This window comes from Nematolebias whitei, chromosome 12 (assembly GCF_014905685.2).
Source record: "Nematolebias whitei isolate Nwh7 chromosome 12, NemWhi1, whole genome shotgun sequence".
In the NCBI taxonomy this organism is placed as follows: Eukaryota; Metazoa; Chordata; class Actinopteri; order Cyprinodontiformes; family Rivulidae; genus Nematolebias; species Nematolebias whitei.
In genome coordinates this window covers 35,004,227-35,030,218 of record NC_056509.1, presented here as the reverse complement: position 1 = coordinate 35,030,218, position 25,992 = coordinate 35,004,227, and the positions used below count along the sequence as shown (strand labels likewise).

Here is a 25,992-nt window from a genome sequence, read left to right as displayed (position 1 = left end):
GTGTGTGAGTGTGTGTGTGTGTGTGTGTGTGTGTGTGTGTGTGTGTGTGTGTGTGTATATTGTATATATATAGCGTTATATATAACGCCCTACACTAACAATATATTGGTACGTTTTTGAGCTTGGTCGACACCTCACCAGGAAGGAGTCCAGGAGGCATCCTAACCAGATGCCCAAGCCACCTCAACTGGCTCCACTTGACTGGAGAAGCAGCGGCTCTACTCTGAGTCCCTCGCAGATGACCGAGTTTCTCACCCTATCTCTAAGGGAGAGCCCTGACACCCTGTGGAGGAAACTAATTTCCGCCGCTTGTGTCCATGATCTCGTTCTTTTGGTCACAACACAAAGCTCATTACCATAGATGAGGGTAGGAACGTAGATGGATCGGTAAATTGAGAGCTTCACCTATTGACTCAGCTCTCTCTTCACCAAAACAGACCCCTACAGCGCTCACTTCACTGCAGATGCCGCACCTATCCGCCTATCGATCTCTTGCTCCATTTTTCCCTCATTCGTGAACAAGACCCCAAGATACTTAAACTCCTCTACTTGGGGCAGGACCTCCTCCCCCACCCAGAGAATGCACTCTACCCTTTTCTGGCTCAAGACCATGGGCTTGGATTTTTTTCTCATTTGAAATTTATTTTAAATACTGTTCGTCTTGTTTTATTTCTAACATGTCAAACACATACTATACTTCAGGGTCTCTTGTGACCTTAGGGTAATGTTTAGGGTAATTCTGTTACTGACATGGAATTCACCACTATGGTCAACAAAAATATGGAGAATAAGCTTGTTGAAAAATAGAGAAGTGATCCTTTTAACATGACCTTTAGGTGATTGAAGGGTAAACTTTTAACCCAAACATCTTTTTCCAACCCAGCCAGTTAGGGTTCATGTTCAAATGTAACAAAGTAGCAAATAATGTTAAAGGGACCGGGAAAAAAACAACAACCCACTTCTTTTCATTTTAGCACCCACAATGCCAAAACCAGCTATAAGTTGAATAGGTTATGTATGGATTTCTGGGTATCTTGGTTCACATGAGATCTGTACAGACCACCTCTCATCCTTGAACTAGTTCCAATATTATGAGCAAGCTTTTTCCATCTCCTTACTGTCCTGTTACTCTCCCTTCCCCCAACCAGAATTTGAGATTTTCTATGAAAGCAGTGCTGCAGAACGCATCAGCATCCGTTCAAATCTGATCACAGGCACCGGGAAGGAGGAGAAAAAGGATGAGAGGAGGAGGAGTAGTAGAGACAGACTGGGCCTCAGCCAGAGAGCAGTGATTCAGTATGTGGGAAGGAGTGTGGGAATGCAGGGAACGCAAAAGAAATCCTGCCGAGTCATTCTGGCGTAGGATGTGCTCATCACCTCCTGGCCTCGCAAGAATACAGAAGTGGATGCTGTATTGTCAAAGCAGGGTGATATAATGGGATGTAATTGTGGGGGAGAGGAAGTGAATACGTACAAAAGTGAAAGCTGATTAATGCAGCAAGAAGGTCGCAGGATCGCCTCACGCCTGGGGCTTTTTTGTGTGGAGTTTGTATGTTCTTCTCGTGCATGTTGGTTTTCTCCAGGTACTCCAGTTTCCTCCCACTGAACAAAAATGTGCATGTTAGGCTGATTGGTAACTCTAAATTGTCCCTAGGTGTGAGTGAGAGAGTGAATAGTTGTTTGTCTCGTTTGTCTCTGTGTCTCTGTGATGGACTGGAGACATGTCCAGGGTGTACCCCACCTCTCGCACAGTGATTGCTGCATATGGGCACTAGTGACCTCCGTGACTCGGAAATTCAGAAGTGAGTAAAGAGGATGGATGGATGGATGGATAATTTATTGCTCAGACAAAAGGCATTTAGAATAACACCTGCAATCTCGTAGAACTGGATTTCTCATCAATGCTTTTAAATGCATGCTAGCTGTTCATCAAAGACATGATTATACTCCTGAAAACTGCAACTGTCTGTCTCTTATGGTTTCTCAAATGAGATTTTAGCTGCTGCACTGTCTATTTGTTGTTGGAATCATTCAATGTTACATTCATTCACTGAATGTGAAAAGTAGCTCTTAATGGCAAGTCTATCAATTAAAAGAATCTAGAAATATGATGCAGAGACTTTACAACCCATGGAATTATAATCTCAACAGAGGTATTGTCTAGTCAGTGTACAGCAGGACTTTGTAAATTATGGTGAGATAAAGCTGGATCCAAGCTAAATATTACAAGTGGTTCAATGATTTTTAGTGTCTACTGCTAAGGTATTTCGTAATCTAGTGCTAACATCCACACCAAATTTCAGTACCTGTAATAGAACACATTAATCATTGCTTTTGGGTCACTACACTCGTTACATCGAAAATTATATAAAATACAATTAGCACCTGTAAAAACATATTTAACCAAATGATCATGTTGAAGATGAACTTGCGACCTGTCTAGGGTGTCCCTCTACTCTCGCATAGTGATGGCTGGATATGGACTAAAATTTGACATAATTTTCTTTATCCATGAGCTGATTAAAAAGTCTATTGCAATTAGGGGAGATATAATTAAATCATTAAAACTGTTAAGGCCCCTTTTACACTGAATAACATCACTGCTGTTAAAAATCAGCAAGAATGTATAAAGTCTTTTGTGTAGTCTACTAGCCTGAGTATCAAAGCTGCAGAACTGCTATGATTATCGTCACACTAAAGGCGGTTTTCCATTTTTGCCCTGACCTGGACATGTTATATTAGGTTGTAGAAAGTATGGTGGGAACATTATCTTTGGTTGAAAGAAACCTAAAGGTACTATCTCACTAAATGTGACTGTTGGCAACTAGATTACAAATGACATTTACGAGAGAGTCTCTACAACGTCTCTCAACATCCAACAATTCTCAGTTTCCTGGCACAACTCTCATGGTCTTCTCACTTGAATACTGAATGATGAAATACTACTCTGCGATGCAATATGAGTAGACTTTGTTTTGAATACAGTCAATTCAGGGCTGTTTATTTTGTTATGGTTCTTTGCTCAACTTTTGCCCTTCCCATCTTCAGTTCCACTTGAACCTTACAATGCAATTGGACTCTTCTGTTTCCATTTCTGGCAGGCACAATTTTGAACGGTGACTAAAGGTGTAAAAGCTACCACAAAGTTTGTTGTAGAGATGATAGGCCTTTTTGATTGACTTGTATTTGATTTGTGCCATCATGGTGATGGACAAGCTGCAATAGGAGGATCCAAGAGACTACACTTCTTTGCCATCATTCTAGAAAAAGCCAAAAAGAAAATTTTATCCTTCCCCAAACTTTGAAATAGTTTGTCAAATTACTGTTTCACAGCATCATTGACAAGGAAATCATATTCAGTTTGTGCCATATTATTGTCACTCTCATTAAGCAGCACTTATCTGTCATTACTGAAGGGTAGATCAGGAAAAAAAAGCTTAAAATATAAAGGAAAGCATCACTGAATCGACACTCGTTTGAGTCAAGCATTTAAAATTCCCAATTCCTAACATCAGGCTGGAATAGCTTTTCTAAGAATGATCCTTATGGCTAGGAACATCACACAAAACCATGCACTACAAAAGACGATTTTCTAAAATATCCCCTCTCTCAATTAATTTGCAGTGAACCATGCTCTCGTACGTCTGGCCCACAGTGCAGATAGTCTCAGAGCCATTCTGCGTGGCAGGCGTCTGTCATTTCTCAGGCAATGTGTTTGGCCCTTAGCCAGCAAGCTGGCAGCTGCCTTTGTGCGTCGTGACCACTTGAAGCTGGAGATTTCACCAGGAGACGCGTGTATGCACAAACAGTTTGGTGCATATTTGCACACACAGACACACACTGTGAAATGGACACACACACTAACAAATTGCCAGCAAATTTGTATAATTATGCTCCTGACACCGCCTTTCAGTTTGCCCTCTCAAACTGGCTCTCAGAATACTTAATCAGCTATCTTGTATGTGCATGCACGTGCACGTGCCCACGCACTGCAAACTTATGCAACGTACATTTACATACACAGCATGCATGTAAAAAACATGAACCCTTAGTCACCCTCTGGGAAGCTTTTGTTTTCTATAAACAGAAATGCATTTATAGGCACACAACTGGAGGAACAAGTAGACAGTTTGTTTTTCACAAAATAATATTTCTGAACAATAGAAATGTGCAAGCACACACACACACAACAACCCTTATGTTATCTGAAGCACTCTGTTAAAAACCTTGGAGTGGTTTTTGACTCGGATTTTAAGTTCGACAAACAGATCAGTTCAGTTCTGCAGAGAAGCTTCTTCCAACTGCGGCAGGTAGCTAAGCTCAAGCCAGTGCTGTCTAGACCCGACCTTGAGACACTAGTCCATGCATTCATCACAACCCGCCTGGACTATTGTAATTCACTGTATGCTGGGGTCAGCCAGGCCTCTATCTCACGGCTACAGCTCGTCCAGAATGCTGCAGCTCGGCTCTTAACCGGTACACCGAGGTATGAGCATATCACACCAGTTCTGTCCTCCCTACACTGGCTTCCTGTGAGAACTAGAATTGATTTCAAAATTCTCCTCCTGACCTATAAGTGCCTAAATGGCCTCGCACCCATCTACCTCTCTGAGCTACTGGAACCATATGTTCCCTCTCGGGCTCTGAGATCATCCGATCAGCTGCTTTTGGTTGTTCCAAAAACACGACTGAAGCTCCGAGGAGATCGGGCGTTTTCAGTCATGGGTCCCAAACTGTGGAACAACCTACCCCCCAACATTAGGCATGTCACCTCCCTTCCTGTGTTCAAATCCCTGCTAAAAACGTATCTGTTCTCTCTGGCGTTTCATACTGTGTGAGTTGATTTAGTATATCTTGTTCCATGTCTTCATTTTAATGCTGTTGTTTTAATTTTTTAAGGTATATTCTTACTGCTTTTTATTTCTCAGTGTTACCCTTAGTGTTAAGCACTTTGATAACAGTCTATCTGTTTTAAATTGTGCTCTATAAATAAATATGACTTGACTTGACTTGACTTATGCACATTAAATTAGACACAACATAATGCCAGGTTATTTTGGGGCTATGGTAGCTTGGTGGTCAGTGCCGCCGTCTTGTAATCCTGAGGTTGCGGGTTTGAGCACAGGTTGCATCATCAAGGGCATCCGGCCTAAAACAAATAGCCAAATCTTTCATGCGGGTTCGCTCGCTGTGGTGACCCCTGAAGAAGGGAGCAGATGAAAGAAACTTACTATATTGCCAGATTATTAAGATGCAAGTTACATCTCTAGAGTACAGTGGCCGACTGGTGCAAATGCGCAGCAAAAGGCTAAACACGTCGCAATCATATGAATAAAGCAAACACCCAAACAAATATAAAAAAAAATTATGCAACAGAGAAACCCGTCTGCAAACCAATGCAAAGGAAAAATGCTGTAAATAACAACAACAACAAAAAAAAAACACTAGAAAACCCTTAACAACTGCAAGTACTTCTTTCTTTCCTCCAGCTTTTTTCTGGGCATCCTGTTAATGTCTTTACAGGAGGTCTGGCCTCATATGACTTTGTGGTCGAGTCCCCCCTTGTGGTCTGGTGCATTTCTGTTTTGCGGAGTGAGCGTTTCTTACTTCCAGTTGTTTTGGTATTTGCAGTGTTTTTCTTTTGCATTTGTTTTGTTGGTTATGTTTTTTTCTTCTACAGTATTTACAGTGATTGCAGAGGTTTTCTTTTGTAAAGTTTTTTCTGTTGCTTTTGCTTTTTTGTGTGTTTTGGAATTTGCATTATTTATGTGTTTTGCAATAGGGCTGGGCCATATCTTATCGTTCAAGTTAATACCAATAAAAAAAAACTTGCCTGGGAAAATGAATTATATCATGATATGCTAATTTCATGGTGTAAATACGTCAGTGTTTCCCCTACCATTATACAAGCGGGGCGCCCCGCACCGTTAACAGAACCAAGCGCAAAGAACTACCAAACCGAACTGTGCCCCCCACCCTCACCCCCCAGCGCAAAAACTGCCGGTACAAATGCAGCTTTATTTAGGGGAAATAAACAGGCTTTCGAACAGTATAAGATTAATTGCCGAGAAGAATTGTTACATCAAAGAAATCATTGATCAAACACTAATTTCTGTACTCTTTGTGCTATTTATAGATAAAACTGGTATCCTCATTTTCAGTTAAGTTTTAAGTTATGTTAAGTTTAGCTCCTGTGCACATATTATGAGCACTACAACCTAACTTTAGCTCAGTTCGATGGGATTCAGGCTACTTAAATCCCCACAACTGAAGTTATCAACCGCAACTAAAAACAGGACTCTGGTACCTCACAGCTCATAACAAAGTGACAGACTGGTGTTGGTAGTAAGGAGAGGGTGGAGTGTAGACAACTAATTATGTCTGCAAGGAGAAAACTAATTAGTAACAAACTCACTTATCCATAAATTTTGTCATAAAGGGCAATGCACTCCATGGCCCATTAGCATCAAATCTTCTGCAATTGCTGCAAAAGTATCACCTACTGGGTCCTGCTTATTGAAAATGCCTGACAGAAAGTGAGCAAGACAGTGAGAAATAATCAAACAATGTATAAATGAAAGTTTTTCTCTTCCCACACGGGTGGACATTCACTCTGCCAGAAAGTTTGATGCGTTGTCTTAATGCCTGTGGCTCTGGCTCAAACCGCCTTGCAGAATCAAAGTGAGGAGCTGAATGACCTTGAAATATTAGCATGATGGAATACCAATGTTGAACATTATTATTCCACGGGAGGATGGATGAAAGAGCAAAATGATGAAAAAGGGATGAGAAGATGAATGGATAGCCACAGTGAAGGAGGGATGGGTTTATAACCTCTCATTAAACTTAAGTCTGATGGATGGATGAAAGGAGGAGGTGGCAAGTGATAATGAAAACAGGAGAATTACGCCTGACTCTTTGCCCTCATGTGTCTTGTGGGTGTTGAGAAGGGCTGGAAAGAATGACTTAAAAGCGTCTTAAGTTTGCCACTTTAATCTCAACTCCTCCGACCTGTTGAAGTGGTAAATAATCCCCTTTACGTTTTGCATAATCTGTCAACGAGTTTAATAGGACACAAAGTGATTTTCAAGACTCTTCCATCTTTGTCTAATCTGTTTCCAATTTATTTTTTGTCATTTTCTCCTCTTCTTTTTCTGTTCTTCTAAAACGTCTTTGTTTCTCTTCACAGAATAACTTTCTGCCACCTGCCATTCCAGAGTAAATGGCTATATATCGGCACAGAACGAGGAAATATCCACATTGTCAATGTGGAGTCCTTCATGCTCTCAGGCTACGTCATCATGTGGAACAAAGCCATTGAACTGTGAGTGGCCATGACCTCCTTTTTTACTCTCTGACGATTCCTTCTAAATGTCTGTCTGTGTCCTTTCTTTTTTTCCAATGCTCACAGCTGGACTGTTTAACATACAAGTTTTGTGTCACAGAACTGGATTTCACATCCAAAATTTATAATTTAATTAAACTTGAACACCGGTACAATCAGACAAACTAAGAAACAGAGCTAACAATTAATATAATTTATGATTTAGTGGGTAGTTAAGGTACGGCTTTAAAATTGACCCATATCTTACCTTTCTGACAAGAGTTTTAGTTTTTCTATTGGTGGTTCCCTAAATTGGGGATGGGACCCCACTATGAGTCATGAAACACAAAGTGGGGGACTTGAGAAGATTTACATGAATCAACTGTACTATCAATTAAATTTTTAATAGTGTATTTAGGCTTAATTATTAGAACCAAAGTAAAATACATAGCAATGACTGGGTAGGAAAACCATAATGCTTAAAGAGGCTCCTTTTTAAATGGTTTATTAGTAATGTTTGTCTTGATCAGACCAAAATCTGAAATGTTTGTCAACCACCAGACCCAACCTTGAAACATTAGTCCATGCCTTCATCACAACCCGCCTGGACTATTGTAACTCACTTTATGCTGGGGTCAGTCAGGCGTCCATTTCACGTCTCCAGCTCGTCCAAAATGCAGCTGCTCGGCTTTTAACTGGTACACGTAGGTCTGAGCACATCACACCTGTTCTGTCCTCCCTTCACTGGCTTCCTGTGCGATCCAGAATCGACTTCAAGATTCTCCTCCTGACATATAAGTGCCTAAATGGCCTCGCACCCCTCTACCTCTCCGAGCTCCTGGAACCATATGTTCCGTCTCGGGCCCTGAGATCATCGGACCAGCTTCTTTTGGTCGTTCCAAAATCACGCCTGAAGCTCCGAGGGGATCGAGCTTTTTCAGTCAGAGGTCCCAACCTGTGGAACAACCTGCCCCTCAACATCAGGCAGGCCTCCTCCCTCCTGATGTTCAAATCCCTCCTTAAAACGCACCTGTTTGCTCTGGCGTTTAATACTGTGTGAGTTAGTTTATTTTGTTCTGTGTTACCTCATTTTAAATTCTGTTGTTTTATGATTGACGTTTATTTTTACTGCTTGTTTTTCCTTAGTGTGATCATTAGTGTGTGTTATTGCTCCAGTAATTTTAAGATGTTTTTGTTTTGCTGCCTATGTTTTGCTACATTTCTGTTAAGCACTTTGATAACAGTTTATCTGTTTTAAATTGTGCTCTACAAATAAAGATGACTTGACTTGACTTGACAATTCATCTTAGCCCCATCAAACTGGTTGACCCACTATAGGTGCTATTTATAAGACTGAATTTGTTGTGGCTCCTTGGACGGATAAAGTCTTTTGGATGAAAGACGAAACGTTTCAACGCAAAGAAACCATCCAGAGGACCTGACCTAACTTTGTTGGCTTTTTGTACCTGGATTATTGGGCATGAACTTTGATGTTATGAACCACTTTGGCCATGGCTGCCTCAGACGAGTCGGCAGGGGAGAGGGCGCACTCCAGAAACCATTTTATCACCATCAAACTGGCAAACTGGTTGACCCATTATATATATAGGTGTTATATGACTGAGGTTGTTGTGGCTCCTTGGACTGATGACGTCTTTTGGATGAAAGATGAAACGTTTCAACAAAAAGAAACCATCCAGAGGACCTGACTTAACTTTGTTGGATTTGGCAACCACAGTTTTGTTGTTGTTGTTTTTAACCAGACCATCTCAGATACTTCTTATCTGTCATACAGGGTCCCTTAAGGTTCTATTTTGTGTCCAGTCTTGTTCTTGTTCAGCAATTTCCCTTTAGGACAGATGATTAATAAATTTAGCTTCTTTTTCATGTTTATGCAGATGATATGCAGCTATCTTCTAAGAACTCTTAAGTTTTAAAAACTGATAAGCTTACTTTACTGGTCAGACATTAATAAGAAAATTATGTACATCTAAAAAAGTTGGTAAGTTTCTTTCGGCTGTTCCCTTCTTCAGGAACAATGAAGGAACTCGCATGAAAGATTTGGCAATTGTTTTACACCGAATGCCCTTCCTGATGCAACCTCGGCTCCAACGCCCAACCTCAGGATTACAAAACCACGGCACTGACCACCAAGCCACCGCGGCTCCCTGCAATATTAGATGTACCATTTAATAAACCCTAAAAAAACAAAATACCTAATCATTGCTCCTGACATCATGGTATAAGTCCACAAATATGTCATCCAGGCTTAGCTGTCTAGTTAGGTTTGAGAAACACAGGTTTTGTGTTTAACCTTTCAGTATCTCCTTTCACAAAACAGTTTTAAGATTTGGCTGTGAAGACGCGTTTCTTGTTAAGCTTCGTCTGATTGATCAGAAACGATCAAACGGCCCATGTCTTGTGATTCATTAATTACTCCAGCATCGCACAACAAAAGGAGGCATGGAGTTTAGTTCATCTGTGATGATGTGGACTGCTACACATAAAATGATTGTTGTACATGTAATGAACATATATCTGTTGATATTATTCATAAATTGAACGGATTCTTTCATTTTTCTGGACTGAGTAATATCGTGCATTGAATAATTAAATGTGACGTGAGACGTTAATTTTCTTTGACCCATCAAAATGAATGTGGTCATTTATTAACAGAATCAAAGTTTAACATCAAACATTTACATTAATTTGGCAAAATTGATTACAATAACACATAGCTTAATTAATTAGCTTTACAATTAGGAAACCATACGGCCATGGTTTCCACTTGCAGCTTTTAAACCAACAGACATTTCTGAAAATATCTGGATTAATTACTGGCAGATAGAAGAGTTTTAAAGATGGGAAATGAAGGAGTTTAAATGGAAAGGAAAATGGATGAGGGAAAAGTGGATGAAGATGTAGGTCTGTAGACCAGAACGACAACACGCTCCTTTGGACGCAGCTTAACCCACGGTACACTTTGGTTGAGATCGACTCTTTTACCTTTGCAGATGATAGTTTTGGCGTCGGTGTAGAGTTTCCTTTCAACTCTTTTCAGCGTCTCCGTAAGAACAGCTGAAACCTCAGGAGTCATGAGATCATCCCAGAACAGACTTCTTCATTGTTCCTCTGAACTTCTCTCGTTCAGGAACTTCTCGTTCGAGGTCCTCCCTGGAACGTTGTTCAGCTTAGTTCCCTTGTTCTCCTGGAACTGCATTCTGCATTCTGCATTCAGTATTCTGCCTTCTGCGTTCTGTATTCTGCATTTTGCGTGGAACTAGGAAGTGTTGAACCTTTTAAAGAGGTCACTTCCGGTTCCTCTGAGAACTTCCTGATTGGTCGAAACGAACCAACAGGGTGTGGTCTTAGTGATGTAAGAGGTTATTAAAAGTCAAGGAGAAAGATTAGGTTGTTTAAGAACAGACAGAAAGATGTTTTGAAGAAATTAGACTTTTTGGAGTCAGTCTCCTCCTATCTGTCTGAAAAAGTTAAACATGACATTTCTTTCCAGTAAACATGTAGTTGACCGAAACTTGACTTTTGACCGACTTACAACCTGCTCATTTCAGACAGAAAATCAAAATGCATAATTACTCTTGTAACAAACATTAACTTGATTTCTACTTTGAATGAGGATTAAAAATCATTTATACTGTTTCACAGTTGATTTAAAATGAGTAGTTCACTTCAACATTTAAAATGATTTGAACTAAACACACTTTTGATTATCAAGACATTTGTAAAATAGTAATGATAATAAAAGAGAGAGTGTTCTTTCAATTGATCAGTGCAGGACACACTTAGAAAGTCTCTGGATGAACTTAATTTTGTGTTTCTGGACTCAAATCAATGAAGTAACAGTTCTTATCTCAGGAAGGCCCTCAGGGCCAGATTTGACCTGAGGCTTAGTTCACTACATACATCTCCTAAACTAAATTTCATGGCCGGATGATCACAGAGATTATCAGTCATTACTAGATCACATCGACAAGTCACAAATGCGGTTTACCCATTCATAATAACCATTACTAGTGGCATGAAAATGTGACTGACTTCAACCCTCTATGCATTCTTGGTCCATTCTGAAATCACGCCAAGACAACCAGAATGTGTCTCAGGCCTGTTAAGAAGTGGTTTGTGAAAGGAGCTAATGCCTCTTGACAGTCAACTGTTCTTATTCTGTTTCTTCCATTCGAGAAATACTTCAAAATTTAAAAGACTGGTTTTAAAGCCTCATTTGAAACATTTTTCTACGTTTTACTTTCCTGTTTAGATTGTCTAAATGTGATTTTTGCTCTAGTTAATAGCCCTTGATCATCTTCAGGTGGTACAACATGCTGGAACAAGCAACTGGACACACAAGTCCTGTTTAAATGTCTCTTTGATAATTACCTTTATCTTTCCATTTTAAAACCTTGGTGTTAACTTCAGAAACTTTGGACAGTTAATTGTATATAATTCTACTGAGGACAAAGGTAAATTTATATCAAATAATACTGACTCGTTAAAGTTTTAAACATGAGTTTGGATCCTGAGGTCATCTAGCCAGAGATTATTAGTACTTTGTAGTTCTTCAGTCCTGATTTTAAACCAGAGGAGATACATTTTTCAGGTAGTTGCATCTTGACTGTGAAATGAGCTACTTTTGTTTTTACATTATACCGATAGTGTTAATTCCAGCTAAATACTTCCTTTATTCAGTCAAGATCTTAGTTTTTATGACAATAATGTATTCTCTGCAAGCTTTTATCTGATTGTTTTATTGTATTTTCCTTTATATTTTATTCATTGCTAAATGTGATGACACATGAAGTCATTTATAAGTCAGTATCAGATTCCAGGTAGTGAGCACCCCATCTCTTTTCTGTTTGAAAGGATCTGTCAGCTTGACAGGCTCCATTTTGGCTTCCTGCTGTAGAGACTTAAATTATTCACCGGAGCATTTTGCTTCACACATTTCCCTCATCCCTTCATAGTATCTCAGAGTATATTTGTGTATATTTGTGTGTGTGTGTGGTGGGGGGTGGTTAAAGGAAGAGGAGGGAGAGGGAGGACCAGGTGTCTGCTGAGATCAGTGTATGGTAGACACAGACGTCTCTTATTGTCGACAGAGCTGCAGGGAAGGAAAGGCAAGAATCAGTGATGGGGAGTAAAGGAAGAGGGGAGGAGAAAGAGTATGACGAAGGGGTAAAGACTGTAATGGATGAGACAAGGTTGTTGCCTGAGGAAAAAGACATGCAGAGAGGCAGGGTGATGGAAGAGACGATTGGAGTTGTGATTGAGGGTTAACAGCAGGTAACAGGGGGCAGAATAGATGAAAGTGGTTGTGGAGATAAGTGATAACAGAGAAAAAGATGAAGGTTTCCAATTAAAGAAAAAAAGGAGACACTAAAGAAAGATAATGATGAGATAGAGAGTAGATACGAAAGATCGAGAGGTAGATACGGTGGTAACTTTAGACAAAAGGGCAAGCTTAAGTTTTCAATTTTCTTGGCTGAACTCTCTTCTTTTGTTTCATTCACCTCCATAGTTCACCTTTATTTTGTCCTTGTGACTTTGTAGCTGTGCTTCTTGACCTCCTAAAGCTCACTGTGTGGGCAGAAAAAAAAATACCTTTACAAAACTGCATGTGTGGATTTTCAGAAATAGTTCAAATTTAACCTTTAGTTTATGGAGACATCTGCCAAGTGTAGAGCAAGCATGAATAATAATTCCATCAAAATGTTTCTTAAAGTGGATTTGCATTGCTCTTACTTGAATTTTGTCTGGCATACAGGTTTATATAGGTTACATTTACATTTGTCAGAAACAATACGCATGCTTTTGCTTGTTTGTCCCATTGATGTGTGCATATCTCACTGGTCTGTGACTGATGGCAACTAGTTTGTGAACAGCATTAAAGGGGGGGATTATCTGAATCATTATGTTATTTAACATAACTCTGGTTCTTTGATAACAGACTGAGGTGTTTCACTATCAAAAAACATTCCAGACAAACTATGGAAGTTCCAATGGCATCACATCTGTCTAAGATAGACCAGTTGAGCCATGCTTAAGGCTCTGCCCCCATCATTATAGGTATACCACGGTCTACCAACCATCTCCTACTCATTCTAGGACAGTTTCTTTCTCTGTTCATACAAGATGGGAAGAGTTGGTGAAACACCTCACTTTATCAATTCAGTTCAATTCAGTGTATTTATACAGTGCCATTTTGCAACAGAAGTTGCCTCAAGTCACTGTACAAAAACATTCACATACATTAAAAAAGTCAATTAGTAAAAGTTATCCATCTAAAGAAGCCAGTAGTACATTGAATCTTTACTTTGTCACAATCTTCCATCCAGAGCAAGCACAATAATGGCAATAGTGAAAAGGAAAAACTCCCTTTTAACAGAAAGAAACCTCCAGCAGAGCCAGCCTCAGGATGAGCGGCCATCTACTTCTACCAGCAGGGTTTTGAGAGGACAGGAAGGGTAAACAAACACTGAATGACAGGTCCAGGTGTACTTTCTATTGGAAGTAAGACAAAGAAAAAACATGTTAAAGATAGAAATAATTACAAATTAAAATAGGTAGAGTAGAGCAAGTAAAGATAGCAGCAGAGTGAGGAAATTTGGTCAGTTTGTCCTCCAGCAGTCTAAGCCTAGCTTATACTGAAGAAGCCCAGCTTCCTCATACAAGCTGTGGCAGGTGGTAATAGTTGTTTGACTGATGTAGAAGCTGGTGGGAGCGTCTTACCAAATTACAGATCTCTTACTGTCCACTCTGCATCCTTAGTTGCAGGTCAGGGGATGCTCAATTTTGAAGCTGCCTATCTGCAGACATCATACAGGTCACTATCCACTGGAGATGCTGCCCCAGCACCACTGGATGGCCTCGATTGTGGAGCGTGTAAAGTGGAGTCATCCTCCTCCTCCTCCATGTCATCCATGTTGAGGTCGGAGTTAGCCTCAGTATCCATCTCCTTCTGACCTGTTTCGAATTCCTTGCTGTCCACCAGCCCTTTGTAAAGCAGTGACATAACTGTAGACAACTCTTCCATCATGTCCGCCCAGCTTGTGGTGGCTTGCAGCTGATGGCTTTCACCTGTTACCATGGTTATAGACAGGCACAGGTTCTGGCTGTTTGTAACTGCCACTCTCATCCTCCTTTCTAGGATTTTGTCTGGCATGGAGGAGCAGTGTGGACATGCCAGTGGGTTTGCCAGCGATGCTTGCACTTGTTTGGCACCAACGCATGCTATGCACATTGGGTGAAGGTCCTTACCCAAGATGGAGGCTCTGCATCATGAGGGGCACGGGTGGGACACAACCTCCTTGGCATTAGGTTCTGACACTTTGGTGGGTGTAGGTTCCATAGTCATGGTGAGAGGTGGATTTAGCTTGTTGTGACACATTAGTTGTCCAATGCTAGCACTCGCAGCAGGTTAAAACCGAGCTGACAGTTTAGGCTAAAGCAACTTTTCGTAACATGTTAACTGGAAACAAACCTTAAAACTGTCAAGCTAATACCACATCAAAGGAGTGCTAGCTCACCTTGACGCAATTGCTTGAGGTACACCTGCAACCGCTTAGTTACTTAAAACCGAGTGTCAGCAGGAACAGCTCACCTTGACGTGTTCACCACTCCTAACTGTGATAAAGATAACAACAAAGTCCATGCTCAATAATCCAGGCATACAATCCAACATTTTTCAGTCAGGTCATCTGGACAGTTTCTTTTTTTTTTGTGCTGAAATGTTTCGCCTTCGGTCCGGAAGGCTTCATCAGTCAAGGAAACACACAACAAAACTGATTCTTCCCCCAAAAACTTACTTCAAAGTGGTACAAACCAGTTCTGCTTGTGATAAGATGGTCTCTTTGGTACAAACCAAGATACTTCTCACAAAGCACCAACTTACTCAGCAGGATTCAAAACTGAAGTTGGTAACTGGGTTCGGCGATGTATCCCTTTACGGGATGAGTTCTCTTCACAAAGATGGCTTCCTTTTGTTCTCTCTCAAACCAACATTCCTCTCTATCAAGGATGTGCACATCTTCATCCCTGAAAGAGTGACTGCTGGCCTACAGATGAGAGCAAGTCACAGAATCCTGGCCTGATTATGTTGCTCTTCTGTGCTGGACCATCCTTTTTTTGCCAGTAACTGTTTTGTTTCCCCAATGTATGTTCACAGTCCTCCTGACCGCTGTGTTTTGACGTTGGCATGGGAGCTCTCCTCTGACTGAAAATACCAGAGGCCTGTGTCAGGCCTGGTCTAAATGCTCCAGTCTAAAAGTCACACTGATGATTAAAGTAATTAATGAAGAACTTGTCCAAATCTGCTGAGATGCCACCTTAACATAACTTTTTTTTTCTTCAGATTTTCATTATCTGTTGCCAATGTAGACATAAAAGGTACACTATTTTGTGTCTAGAAATATTCAGAACTTTGTAGCATAGGTTGTAAGTTACACAATATTTCTGTTTCCTTCCTGAATAAAAAAAAAAATAAATAATTATATATATATATATATATATATTCATTTTGTAGAATATGCTTTCAAAAATACTTTCAGATCATATTGACCTGCTTGTCCCAGATTACAAATGGCTCTATGTTCTGTACTAATATTTTATTTGATAACCAGACATCTTCAAATCTCCTAATATCACTTTAGTCTACTGGTAATTTCCTGACCTCATCAACGATGCATTGTGCTTATCAACACACATCATCTTACGTCCTCTTTTATAAACCCTTACAGCTCTGCTTCTGCCCAAAATGTTGCTCTGCACAACTGGTTTAAGAAAATTTAGATTTTTTTTGTCTTACAAAAGGTTTAGCTTTTTATATAAGATGGTTGTAATGCCACAAATAATTCCTTTGATTTGTTCTAGCAGAGCTCGATTTGCATATTTGTTTCCCGGCAAACGTCCGCGGTTTTTCTTTGAAGCAGATCAGAGAGGTCCAAGGCGATTCTCTTGTCTTCCTCCTTGTGTCTGAGTGCCAGCTGTGGGGTTAGGAAGGTTGGCATCCTGATAGAAAAGCTTCTTTACCTCTCTTGTTGTCTGCTTGTGATGTCATCAGACACAAACAGTACATGATCTATACTGTAGGTACAGCAGGAAATATTATTTAAGCGCTAGTTAACGAGTCAGACCATTGAGAACCTATAAGAATCATTTCTTTCCAGTTATTGTACAAAGTATTTAGAATACAATATTTTGTCCTACTCCCTGTTTAGTATGCTACTGTATATATATATATATATATATATATATATATATATTTAGACTGTTAATAAGTCTGGGATGTTGTGCGTTCTGGGGTCATCATCCCCTGGGCCCTTCTATTTGGAGATGTTCAGCAGTTGCTTTGCCAGTAGCCCCAGGCCTGACCCGAGCCCAGCGCTCTGTGTACTTGTATGACTCATGCCTATGTTCCCAAGCCACTGTGTTGGAAAATACACCCAACTAGAACAAAAACACATACTCACCAACTATGGCACCAGAGTTTACTGAGTCCCATAAACATGACAATTAGCCCTTGTGTAAGTCTATGTTGGTGCACATCTTTTCTGTATACATGCACTTTCCACTATAAGCAAAATTATGTTCAAGAGTGCCTTTTTGTATCTGTTGTTAAAGTTGACAGCTAAATACTCACTGGGAGCTGAGAAGAAGTGAGATTTGAGTGCCAAACGTTCACAGCTTGCTATGACACATGAGCATGTTGACTTCGGGCATCACTTGTTCTGTTTCACTTTTATTTTATTCCATTTTTCCACTCATGGGCCTGAAGCCATTGTAAATACTTGGATTTTTTTAATGCTTCTATTTCTTGCACACTGTGTTTATGTGCATTTGTCTGGCACTGAGTTGTTGATATAATACGCTCTAGAAGATTTATAGTCTTCCAGTGTCCTCACTCCTTGTGTACAACATTTAAAAATTTGAAACAGAATTAATATATTTGTACTGCATGTTGTTGAACTGTATTTTTTAAGATTCCCTATATGCATTGCAGTTATAATTTATTAGATAGATTAAACCCAAAATATTACAAAATGTAAATATTTGGTACACGCTAATTTTCTGTTTTATCACTTTGTATGAGCAACAAACTCTTAATCATCAAATGTGGTGGTTCCCATTTAAAAAAGGGGGCGGGGGGGGGGACTGGAGAATCTGTTTAAACGATCATAGGATTACACACCTCTGATTCAGGAGGAACAGTTGTGGAACAATGGACCAGATCGTCACCCGTGCGGAGTTGCTAAGGGGGTCGTTAGAGTTCGACTTTCCAGTTTACGTTTTGTGAACTTGAAGAAGGCTTATGACTGTGGTAACTGAGACATTATGTGGGGAGTGCTATAGGTTGCTCTTAATGGCTGTCCAGTCCCTGTATAGCCAAAGCAAGAACTGTGTCTGCATTTTTGGCACAAAATCAAGCTAGTTCTCTGTGCAGGTTGGGCTACCAGTGTTGTCCATTGCCTCTGATCTTGTTTGTGGTGTTCATGGACAGGATCCAAGGCACAGTTATAGAGATGAGGTTGTCTGGTTTGGGAACCTCAGGGTCTCGTCTCTGCTTAATGTAGATGATGTAGTTCTGCTGGTGTCTTTGAACCATAACTATTAGCGTGCACTGTGGCAATTTGCAGCTGAATGTGAAGCGGCTGAGACATCAGTCAGCTGAGGCCCAGGTTCTCAACCAGAAACGAGTATAATGCCCTCTCCAGGTTGGAGGGTGTATTTGCCTCAGATGGAGGAGCTTAAGTATCTGGGCGTCTTGTTCAGGAGTGATGGTAGGATGGAGCGGGAGATAAATCGACAAATTGGGGCTTCATCCTCAGTAACGGAGTGCATTACTTGGCTTGGTTATTATGAAGAAAGAGTTGAGTCAAAAGGTAAAGCTCTCAATTTATTAGTCCGTCTTTGTTCCAACACTCACCTCTTGTCATGAGTTATTTAATCTTTTTTCTCAATAAATAAATGACCAAGGATATACATTTTTTTTCCCATATGTTTAACTGGGTTCACTTTATTTACTTTTAGGATTTGTGTGAAAATCTGATGATGTTTTAGCTCATGTTTATGTAGAAATATAGAAAATTCTAAAGGGTTCACAAACTTTCAAGCACCACTGTAACTTTATAGTCACAGATCATTTTATCCATGACTCCTTGTGTTTGTTTCCACTAAAAGTGATGTATGTCATCACCCCAGAATACATTGTGCCAGTAAAATAATGGCCATGCCCTTAGGTGAAAAACATAATAATCTTTTTTTTTTCAATTAGGCATTTTCATATCACAATCAACAACATTTGGTAAAATAGAGAAATAACGTTAAGATCAATATGGGCAAGTAGTTGGAGATCATTTAAAATGTCATTGATAAAATGCTGGTTTTCATCAATAATTTAAAAAAATATATTTTTCATTAAAATTTGGGGGCCGGATTGAAAGTGTCCATGGGTCACTTTTGGCCGTCTGACCATATACAGGTATTGCCCACGTCTGCTACTCTAACTGCTGAGCCACAGCCGCCCCGTGTGGGTTTATTAAAAGCCAAAGCAGCACTCCAATGTTTTCAAATCTCATTTTAATGAAAATGAGAAACTTCAAACACTGTTTAGAAAAAAAAAAACATTCAAAACGAACTAGACACATAAAAGACAAACAATTAAAACCTTTTTTTTTAGAATAACAAAAGGAAAGAGGGCAGGAGCAGCAGAACTGGGTCCTTGGTTCAGACAGTCGGCTGCTTTTTGAACACCCTCAGCAGGACTTGCTGGGCCACAGCCTTCTCAGCCTCCTCCAGGGTAGTGCTGGGATTGGGTCCTGGTAGGATTGTGTCCATCCCCTGGAAGGTTGCACTCATCCCGGGGATGCGTACTTTGTAGGTGACCTGCAGGAACCCATCCGGTCCGGCGTTGCTGCAAAACATTTCATAGACAGGCTGGTCCAGCCCAGAGCCCTCACACAGCTGACGGAGGAGCATCACTGGAGATCCTGCAAACAGCAAACCTCCCTGGGAGGAGGAAGGAGACAGGATGGAAGGGGGCTTTAGAGGAACAAGCCAGGTGTGGAGGCTGTGCCGAGGGCGGCAGACTCTTTGGAGCTTTCTGCAGACACCGAGACTCAGCAGGGCTGGTCTTCTCTGCTGACAGCCACTTGATGGACACACACAAGGAAAACGACTTCTTGAACCCTGGACAAAGAAATACAATAATAAGAAGCTGACCTTGACTATGGTAATATTTGTTTGTTAGCAAAATATCTCATGAACCACTGGACAGATTTGAGATAAACTCTCGCTAAGTAATAATTTGATGTGCATCTACAACTGACTGACTTCTGGAGACAGCCAAATTCAAGATGGTTGCCACAGCTAATCTACCTTATCAAACACAAAAATGGCTCTTGGTTTATCTTACTGATATTTTGCTAACAGAGCAGCACAGTCACAACTGGTAGAGCTGCTGCCTCTCAGCAAGACAGTAGCCGGTTCAAATCCCGGACCGGGGGCCTTTCTGGGTGGAGCATGTTTTTGGTCTGTGGGAGGAAACCAGAGTACCCGGAGAAAACCCATGCATGCACGGAGAGAACATCCAAACTCCATCCAGAAAGGGCCCCGGACCAGGGTTTGTACTGGGGCAACCTGCTCGATGAGAGGCAGCAGCTCTACCAACTGCACCACCGTGCTGCCCTTATATAAGTGTTATAATGGCTGAAAATGTTTGACCTCTGTCCACCCCCAATAATCTTATTAAACAGCTACTTTTAAACCTGTTTTAACACTTGTTACAAAGTTGAGCATGTGTTAATGTTTTATCTTTTTGAAATACTTTTGTCAAAATACAATTCTTACATACAAACTGCGAAAGAACAGCAATAATGTAACATAAGTTTTTACTGGTGAACTATGAGTCCTTCTTAAAATGTCCATTATGCTTTTCTAACACAGTATTTTCATTGTCACTGATGGTTACCTCTGGGACAACCTTGCCCACGTTACGACCTTCTCCAAGAACATCCTTGGTGATGTAGTCTCACGACATACTACCATAAACTTCTTTTGACATCTGTAAAAATGACATAAAGTAAGAAAATGAGTAAGACAATTTGTTGCATATAAAAAATAACATCTGCCTATTGACAATTTTGAAAATCAGACATTTTGGATTTTACTTGTTAACATGAATTAGACTTAATGTACACTTTATTAGACTAATGTTAATTTAAATATTGACTCAGTAAGTATAAGCTCTTGCCCTTTTACATACGCATAGCTTGAGCAAACCCTGTATTCACACACGACACTGATGTTTTTGGGGTGACCGCATAATTTATGTCCATACTAAGAGATGTCTGTTCTTTAGAGAGGTGAGTAGACCGGGTCTTTCAGTGGTGCACTGGTCATAAAAACATAACATAATATAAAAACAGTCTTCCTAATGTGCGTTCACATGCATAAAGGTAACAGTTCATTGGGTTTAATGCACTGAAATCATGGCCATGTAAAGGTGGACACTCAGAGATGAAATCGGTGTAGCACAAGTTTACAAAAGACGAGTGGCTGAACCAAAGGTACCAAGGTTAAATTTGCCATGGGACATTTGGGTTGACTCCAGAAGTTGCCTTTTGAAGACAGCGTGTGCCCGTGTGGGAAATGAAGAACCTTGAATCAGTAGCTGAAAGACTTGAGTGTGCTGAATGTGAAAGACACTATGAGAATAACAGCATGCACGGACACATGCAGTTGCAAACTGTAAGGCGTGTCACTGCAGGATGTGTGGGTCTGTTGGTGTTCGTGGCAGATGGTTTTGGGGAGCCTGCGTGCACTCTGCCCATCCTGCCTCTGTTGCTATGGTGATCAGTTTAACTCCAAACCAAAATGTGTATTTGGGGACTTTATGAACCAAAGTATTCATGAGAAAGTTGTGTACAGTAAGCTTTTTTTATTTTTCAAAAAAATTCACAAGGAAATGTGAAGATTTAATGAAATGTTTTGTTTTGTTTTTCTATATTTATTTTTTAAAAATTGCAATTTGTTCAAGCTGGTGTCTGAAAAGTGTGGTATTAATGATGATATTCATTCATTCCACATTTATTCAGACAGGTTAATCCCATTGAGCCTCGGGGACTCGTTTACAAGAGAGACCTGATTTCTTTAACAAAGAGTGATGGCAACAGTGGATAACAACGCCAACAATAGACAATCATAAAAGAGGCATACATATTATTATTATTATTATTATTATTATTATTATTATTATTTTTACAAATTAAAATAAAATGGCAACCAAAAGGACAGTCAAAAGGAAAAAAGTAGCGAAAATAAAAAGAAACAGCTAGATTATAAGGGGTAGGTCCCTTTCATTCATGGTTTGATTCATCTTTTCTGTTGAATTATTGTATATACAATTATTTTTCAATTAAATAATAAATGAATAAAAATTATTGCACATACTTTAAAATCCTATCCCAAAGAAGGGTTTTACATGACTTATAAATACATCATGAGAGGAACTATTCCTCATGGTTCTGAGGGTTTAGGTTACAAATGAGAAAGGTGTTTAGATGTTTCTTAATTACGCTGACATGCAGATGTGTGTTTGTGGATGTGAGTGTGGATCGCTTTTAGCTCGCAGTCGGGCAGTGAAGGGGGATTAGATAAATCAACAGATCTGGCTGCAGCAGAGCTTAGGTAATAAGGCTCCAGCACTAACAGGCTAAATATAGAGACAACTGACTGACTGCCTGCCCACCGTTACTGCCTAATACAAACACACAAACACATAGACACACACTGTTGAACACTCTTTCCTTCTTTTCCCTTTTGATTATATTTATAGATTTATGCAAATACGCAGAGCTTTATTGAAAAGGGAGAAAAACTGTTTCTTTCTAAAAATGTGTTCTCTGTAAAATATGCACACCTTTTTATAGTTTTATGTCAATATCAGCATAAACTGACCTTCACTTCCAGGCTGTACAATGAGCAAAGCCACTGTGTAGGCACTGATGAAACATGGGTAAGAGCAAATTGTGCATTGCGTATTTTTTCGTTCTCCTTGTCTGGCATCTACGGTACTGTCCTGGCTGCATGGTTTTGGAACTGTGTTTTAGCAACAGAAGCAACAATTGGTGGATTTCAACTGTGACCTTCCCATCTCATCTGTTAAAGGGCATGTTAGGAATATTCTGCTACCATGTGGCACACACAACAAAAGGTTTGACGCAAGACCGTCTAGAGGGTAAGATACAGACAGGAAGGAGAAAGAAGGGAGGAGACCAGCAGTTTGTGCTTTATTGATATGCAAATAAACACATGTATTCACATACGCACAGAAGCTTGGAGCTGACATTCATCACAACCTTTCGTGAACCTACATCTTTCATCTTTAGTACCTTGGACTGATTTGCAAATGTATCTTTTCCCAGCAGATTTTATCCACAAGTTTAACTCTACTTGCCTCTGCTTTACAATAGTTGTTCTGTTGTATTTTCAGAATATTCTTATCTGGGTTATCTTACTAAACGTCTTTCACCAGGCTGGCATGCGTAAGCATTTAAATGGATGGTTCAGATCTTTGGAAGTTGGGTTCTGTGGAAAGATTAAGAACATTTAATATGGTTTTTGTTGTAAATATCACTATGAATGACACTGGTTTAGATGAAATAGAATATTATTCTGACCACATTGACAATCTAATGGGTGCTTTGATTTTGGCCAACGCTACAGTGGATTGCTGTTGACTTAAAACCACTTCCATCGCAAAATATCAAGTATTCTTATGAACAGTGCTTTATAAGCTTTTACACTGCCATGGCATTCACATTAGTCTGTTATTCTGACAGAAATATTATGATATTCTTTCCAGAAATGCATTAGGCTGCACTGGAAAAGCTATGGCTAGCTGCTGCTTACAAAAGTGGTACTAGAAAGTAACCACTGAAGTTCATTTTTTATAAATAATCAAGTAATACAAAATTGACGGCATTGTAACAGTTGATAAAAACGGTCTTCACTTGAATCGCTATGAATTTTTAGGAATTTAAATTGTTTTGAGATGACACTAATTCAGTTTAGTCTTAGCTCTGTTCACAGCTAGCTGTTGGGTTGTACGTGTAATGAGATTTGAACTTGATGTCTTCAAGGAAACGTGTAAAGTCCTAGCCACTGCCGGTAAGATTAATAGTTCATAATCTTTCCACAGAGCACCACCTCAACATGTTTCAACCTTTCAGATAATTGCTGCAAACACGGCTAATCAGCGTAAACAACACTGAACAGCTAGCTAACCATCTTTTCTAGATGTACCAACGATATGTCAACTGTATTTATTTATTTATTTTTTTTATATAATTTGGCTGTGAATTAGATTTTACTGCTTATCTGACTGTTTGTGTCCTAAAAGTATAAAACCACCTTTCTATACTTGTTTGTACTGAAATTAGAACACTAACGCAGTCTGCTTCCAAAAAAATACGTACAGTAGTCCCTCACTACTTCGTGGTTTGTTTATTGCTAATTCAGATGGATGAGTCACACGATTGGCATGTAATTTTTTATTTAAAATAAATTATTTTAAATGATTTAACACCTGCTGCACATTCGTGCAGCCCAGAGCTGCAGAAAAAGCTTCATCCTGCAGCTTTGTGCAGCCCACACTGCAGGATCAACTTACTGCTGCAGGATAAAGTTCCTGCTGCAGCTGAACAGCTGATCAGATGTTCAGCATGCAGAGTGGAGAAGTGGGTGTGGCCAAGAGCACTTGCAGGTGGCAAAGAGCAGAGGAGGCAGGGAGCTGAAATCATGACGTTCTGTGCTCTTTTAGAGCGTTTAGAGTTTAGAAACATTGTTTAGAATATTGCAACAGTGTGGAAAGGGTTTAAAACACCTTCATATGCATCTAGATAAATAATAAAATAAACTACTACTTGTACTACTAATCCTACTTCGCGGCTTTTCACTTATTGCAGGGCTTCAGGGTACGGCTCCACTGCGATAAACGAGGGGATACTGTATAAAAAATTTTCTTTTGTGACTTTAGTCAACTTCAAACTGTGTGTTTTGTTTTGTCATGTCTGACTGTTGCATATTGGTCTAACATTTTGTATTATTTTCTTTTTTTTTTTTGTCTCATAAGGTCCTCCAAGGCTCACCCTGGACCAGTTGTACACATAAGTGATAACCCTATGGATGAAGGAAAGGTAAAAATAATGAATTAATGAAAAACTTTGAAGGTTTTGATTAATCCTAACCAAGTGGGATGGTGGTAGAAAAAAAACTCAACATACTTCTCAGACTGCGGAAACAGATTCAGATCAAAGGACACTGACACATTAACTCATATTTATTAACAGGACTGAGCACGCTCTGTTCCAACAGCAGTTTTTGCAGATCTACCTAAAAGTTATGAATTTGTGTTCGTGTGTAAATAAACATTAATCTTATTGCTAGTTTATTCTAAATACTGTTTCAAGCTCATTCTTTCCATACATACAGCAGTGGCTGAAAAACAACTTTAAACTCCCAACACATAAATTCTATTTTTTCTTTATAAATGTAACATACATTTCAATTTCAAAGAACTGAGACTGAGTAAGATAGTTGGTTCTATAAATATTTTGTCAGGGTAAAAAAAAGAAAAGTTCATTGTTTTGTTCATCTCTTTTTTCATTTAATGTCCTCAACTAGAAGCAGCAGTTTCCTCCTGAGCCACTGTAAACCTTTTCCTCTGACTTCCTCTCATGCTGTGTGGGATATTAAGTGTATTACTTCAGTTTCTGCCCATCATAGGATTTGTTCTGTCTCCTGTCTCTCATCTCCCCCACGCGTCTCACAGAATGCCTGTTGCTCTTCCTTTGCAGCTTATAATTGGATTTGAGTCGGGGATTGTGGTCCTGTGGGATCTGAAATCAAAGAAGGCAGACTACCGCTACACTTATGATGAGGTAGGCAAATCTCCCCGTATTATTTATTTCCTTTCAGTAATGCTTGTGCCTTCTAAAATGTTGCACAGTATCTTTCAGAAACTGGAAATTAAATCATATATTCATGAGCTACATTTTATACAGCTGTTCAAGTGTGCCTGTGTGTCAAACTTTAGAGTTTAAAAGGTTGTACAGCAGCTGGCAAGGGATGTTGTTTAAAGGAATAGGACAGATTGACCTCAGTTCAGAGGAATAAAGTTTAATTCTGATGTCATTGACGAGCTAATGGCTAGTCCGTAGGATTGCTGTCCTCAAACAGCTCCATGCTCCAAAATGTTATAGGTTCATGCAATCACCATTTTATTTAACTTTTATTTGATTTTGTTTGTGTCATTTTTATTTAACTTATTATTGTTTTACAAGTTTTTATGTGTTTATACATCTGTCAATGGCGGTTACAGTCTCCATCCGTACATCCGTAAACTTTCTCTTGCCCTGCCCATAACTTATGAACCGCTCAAGATAATTTAAAGAAACTTCATATACATATATGCATCACTAGATGGAGAGTAGTGTACACTTTTCATCTCGACAGCTCCAAGGTCAAGGTCACAAATCAAGGTCAAAGTTTAAACAAGACCTTTCCACTGTTTGCCTTCATGCTTGATCAAGATGAGAGTCTGTGATGGAGTTAAATTCAAAGCAGTCTGCTCCTCAGATAAATAGTGTTCAATTATT

At 39.7% G+C, this 25,992-nt stretch overlaps 1 protein-coding gene across 1 annotated transcript in view; it reads left to right on the top strand.

The window, feature by feature from the left end:
• The window catches only part of stxbp5a (syntaxin binding protein 5a (tomosyn)), a 139,411-nt gene that overhangs the window by 57,491 nt on the left and 55,928 nt on the right, over window positions 1-25,992 (top strand). Inside the window, exons 5-7 of the mRNA XM_037685868.1 lie at window positions 7,190-7,324; window positions 24,468-24,531; window positions 25,192-25,275. Of these exons, the coding sequence (XP_037541796.1) occupies window positions 7,190-7,324; window positions 24,468-24,531; window positions 25,192-25,275 (283 nt within the window). The remainder of the gene's footprint in view (window positions 1-7,189; window positions 7,325-24,467; window positions 24,532-25,191; window positions 25,276-25,992) is intronic.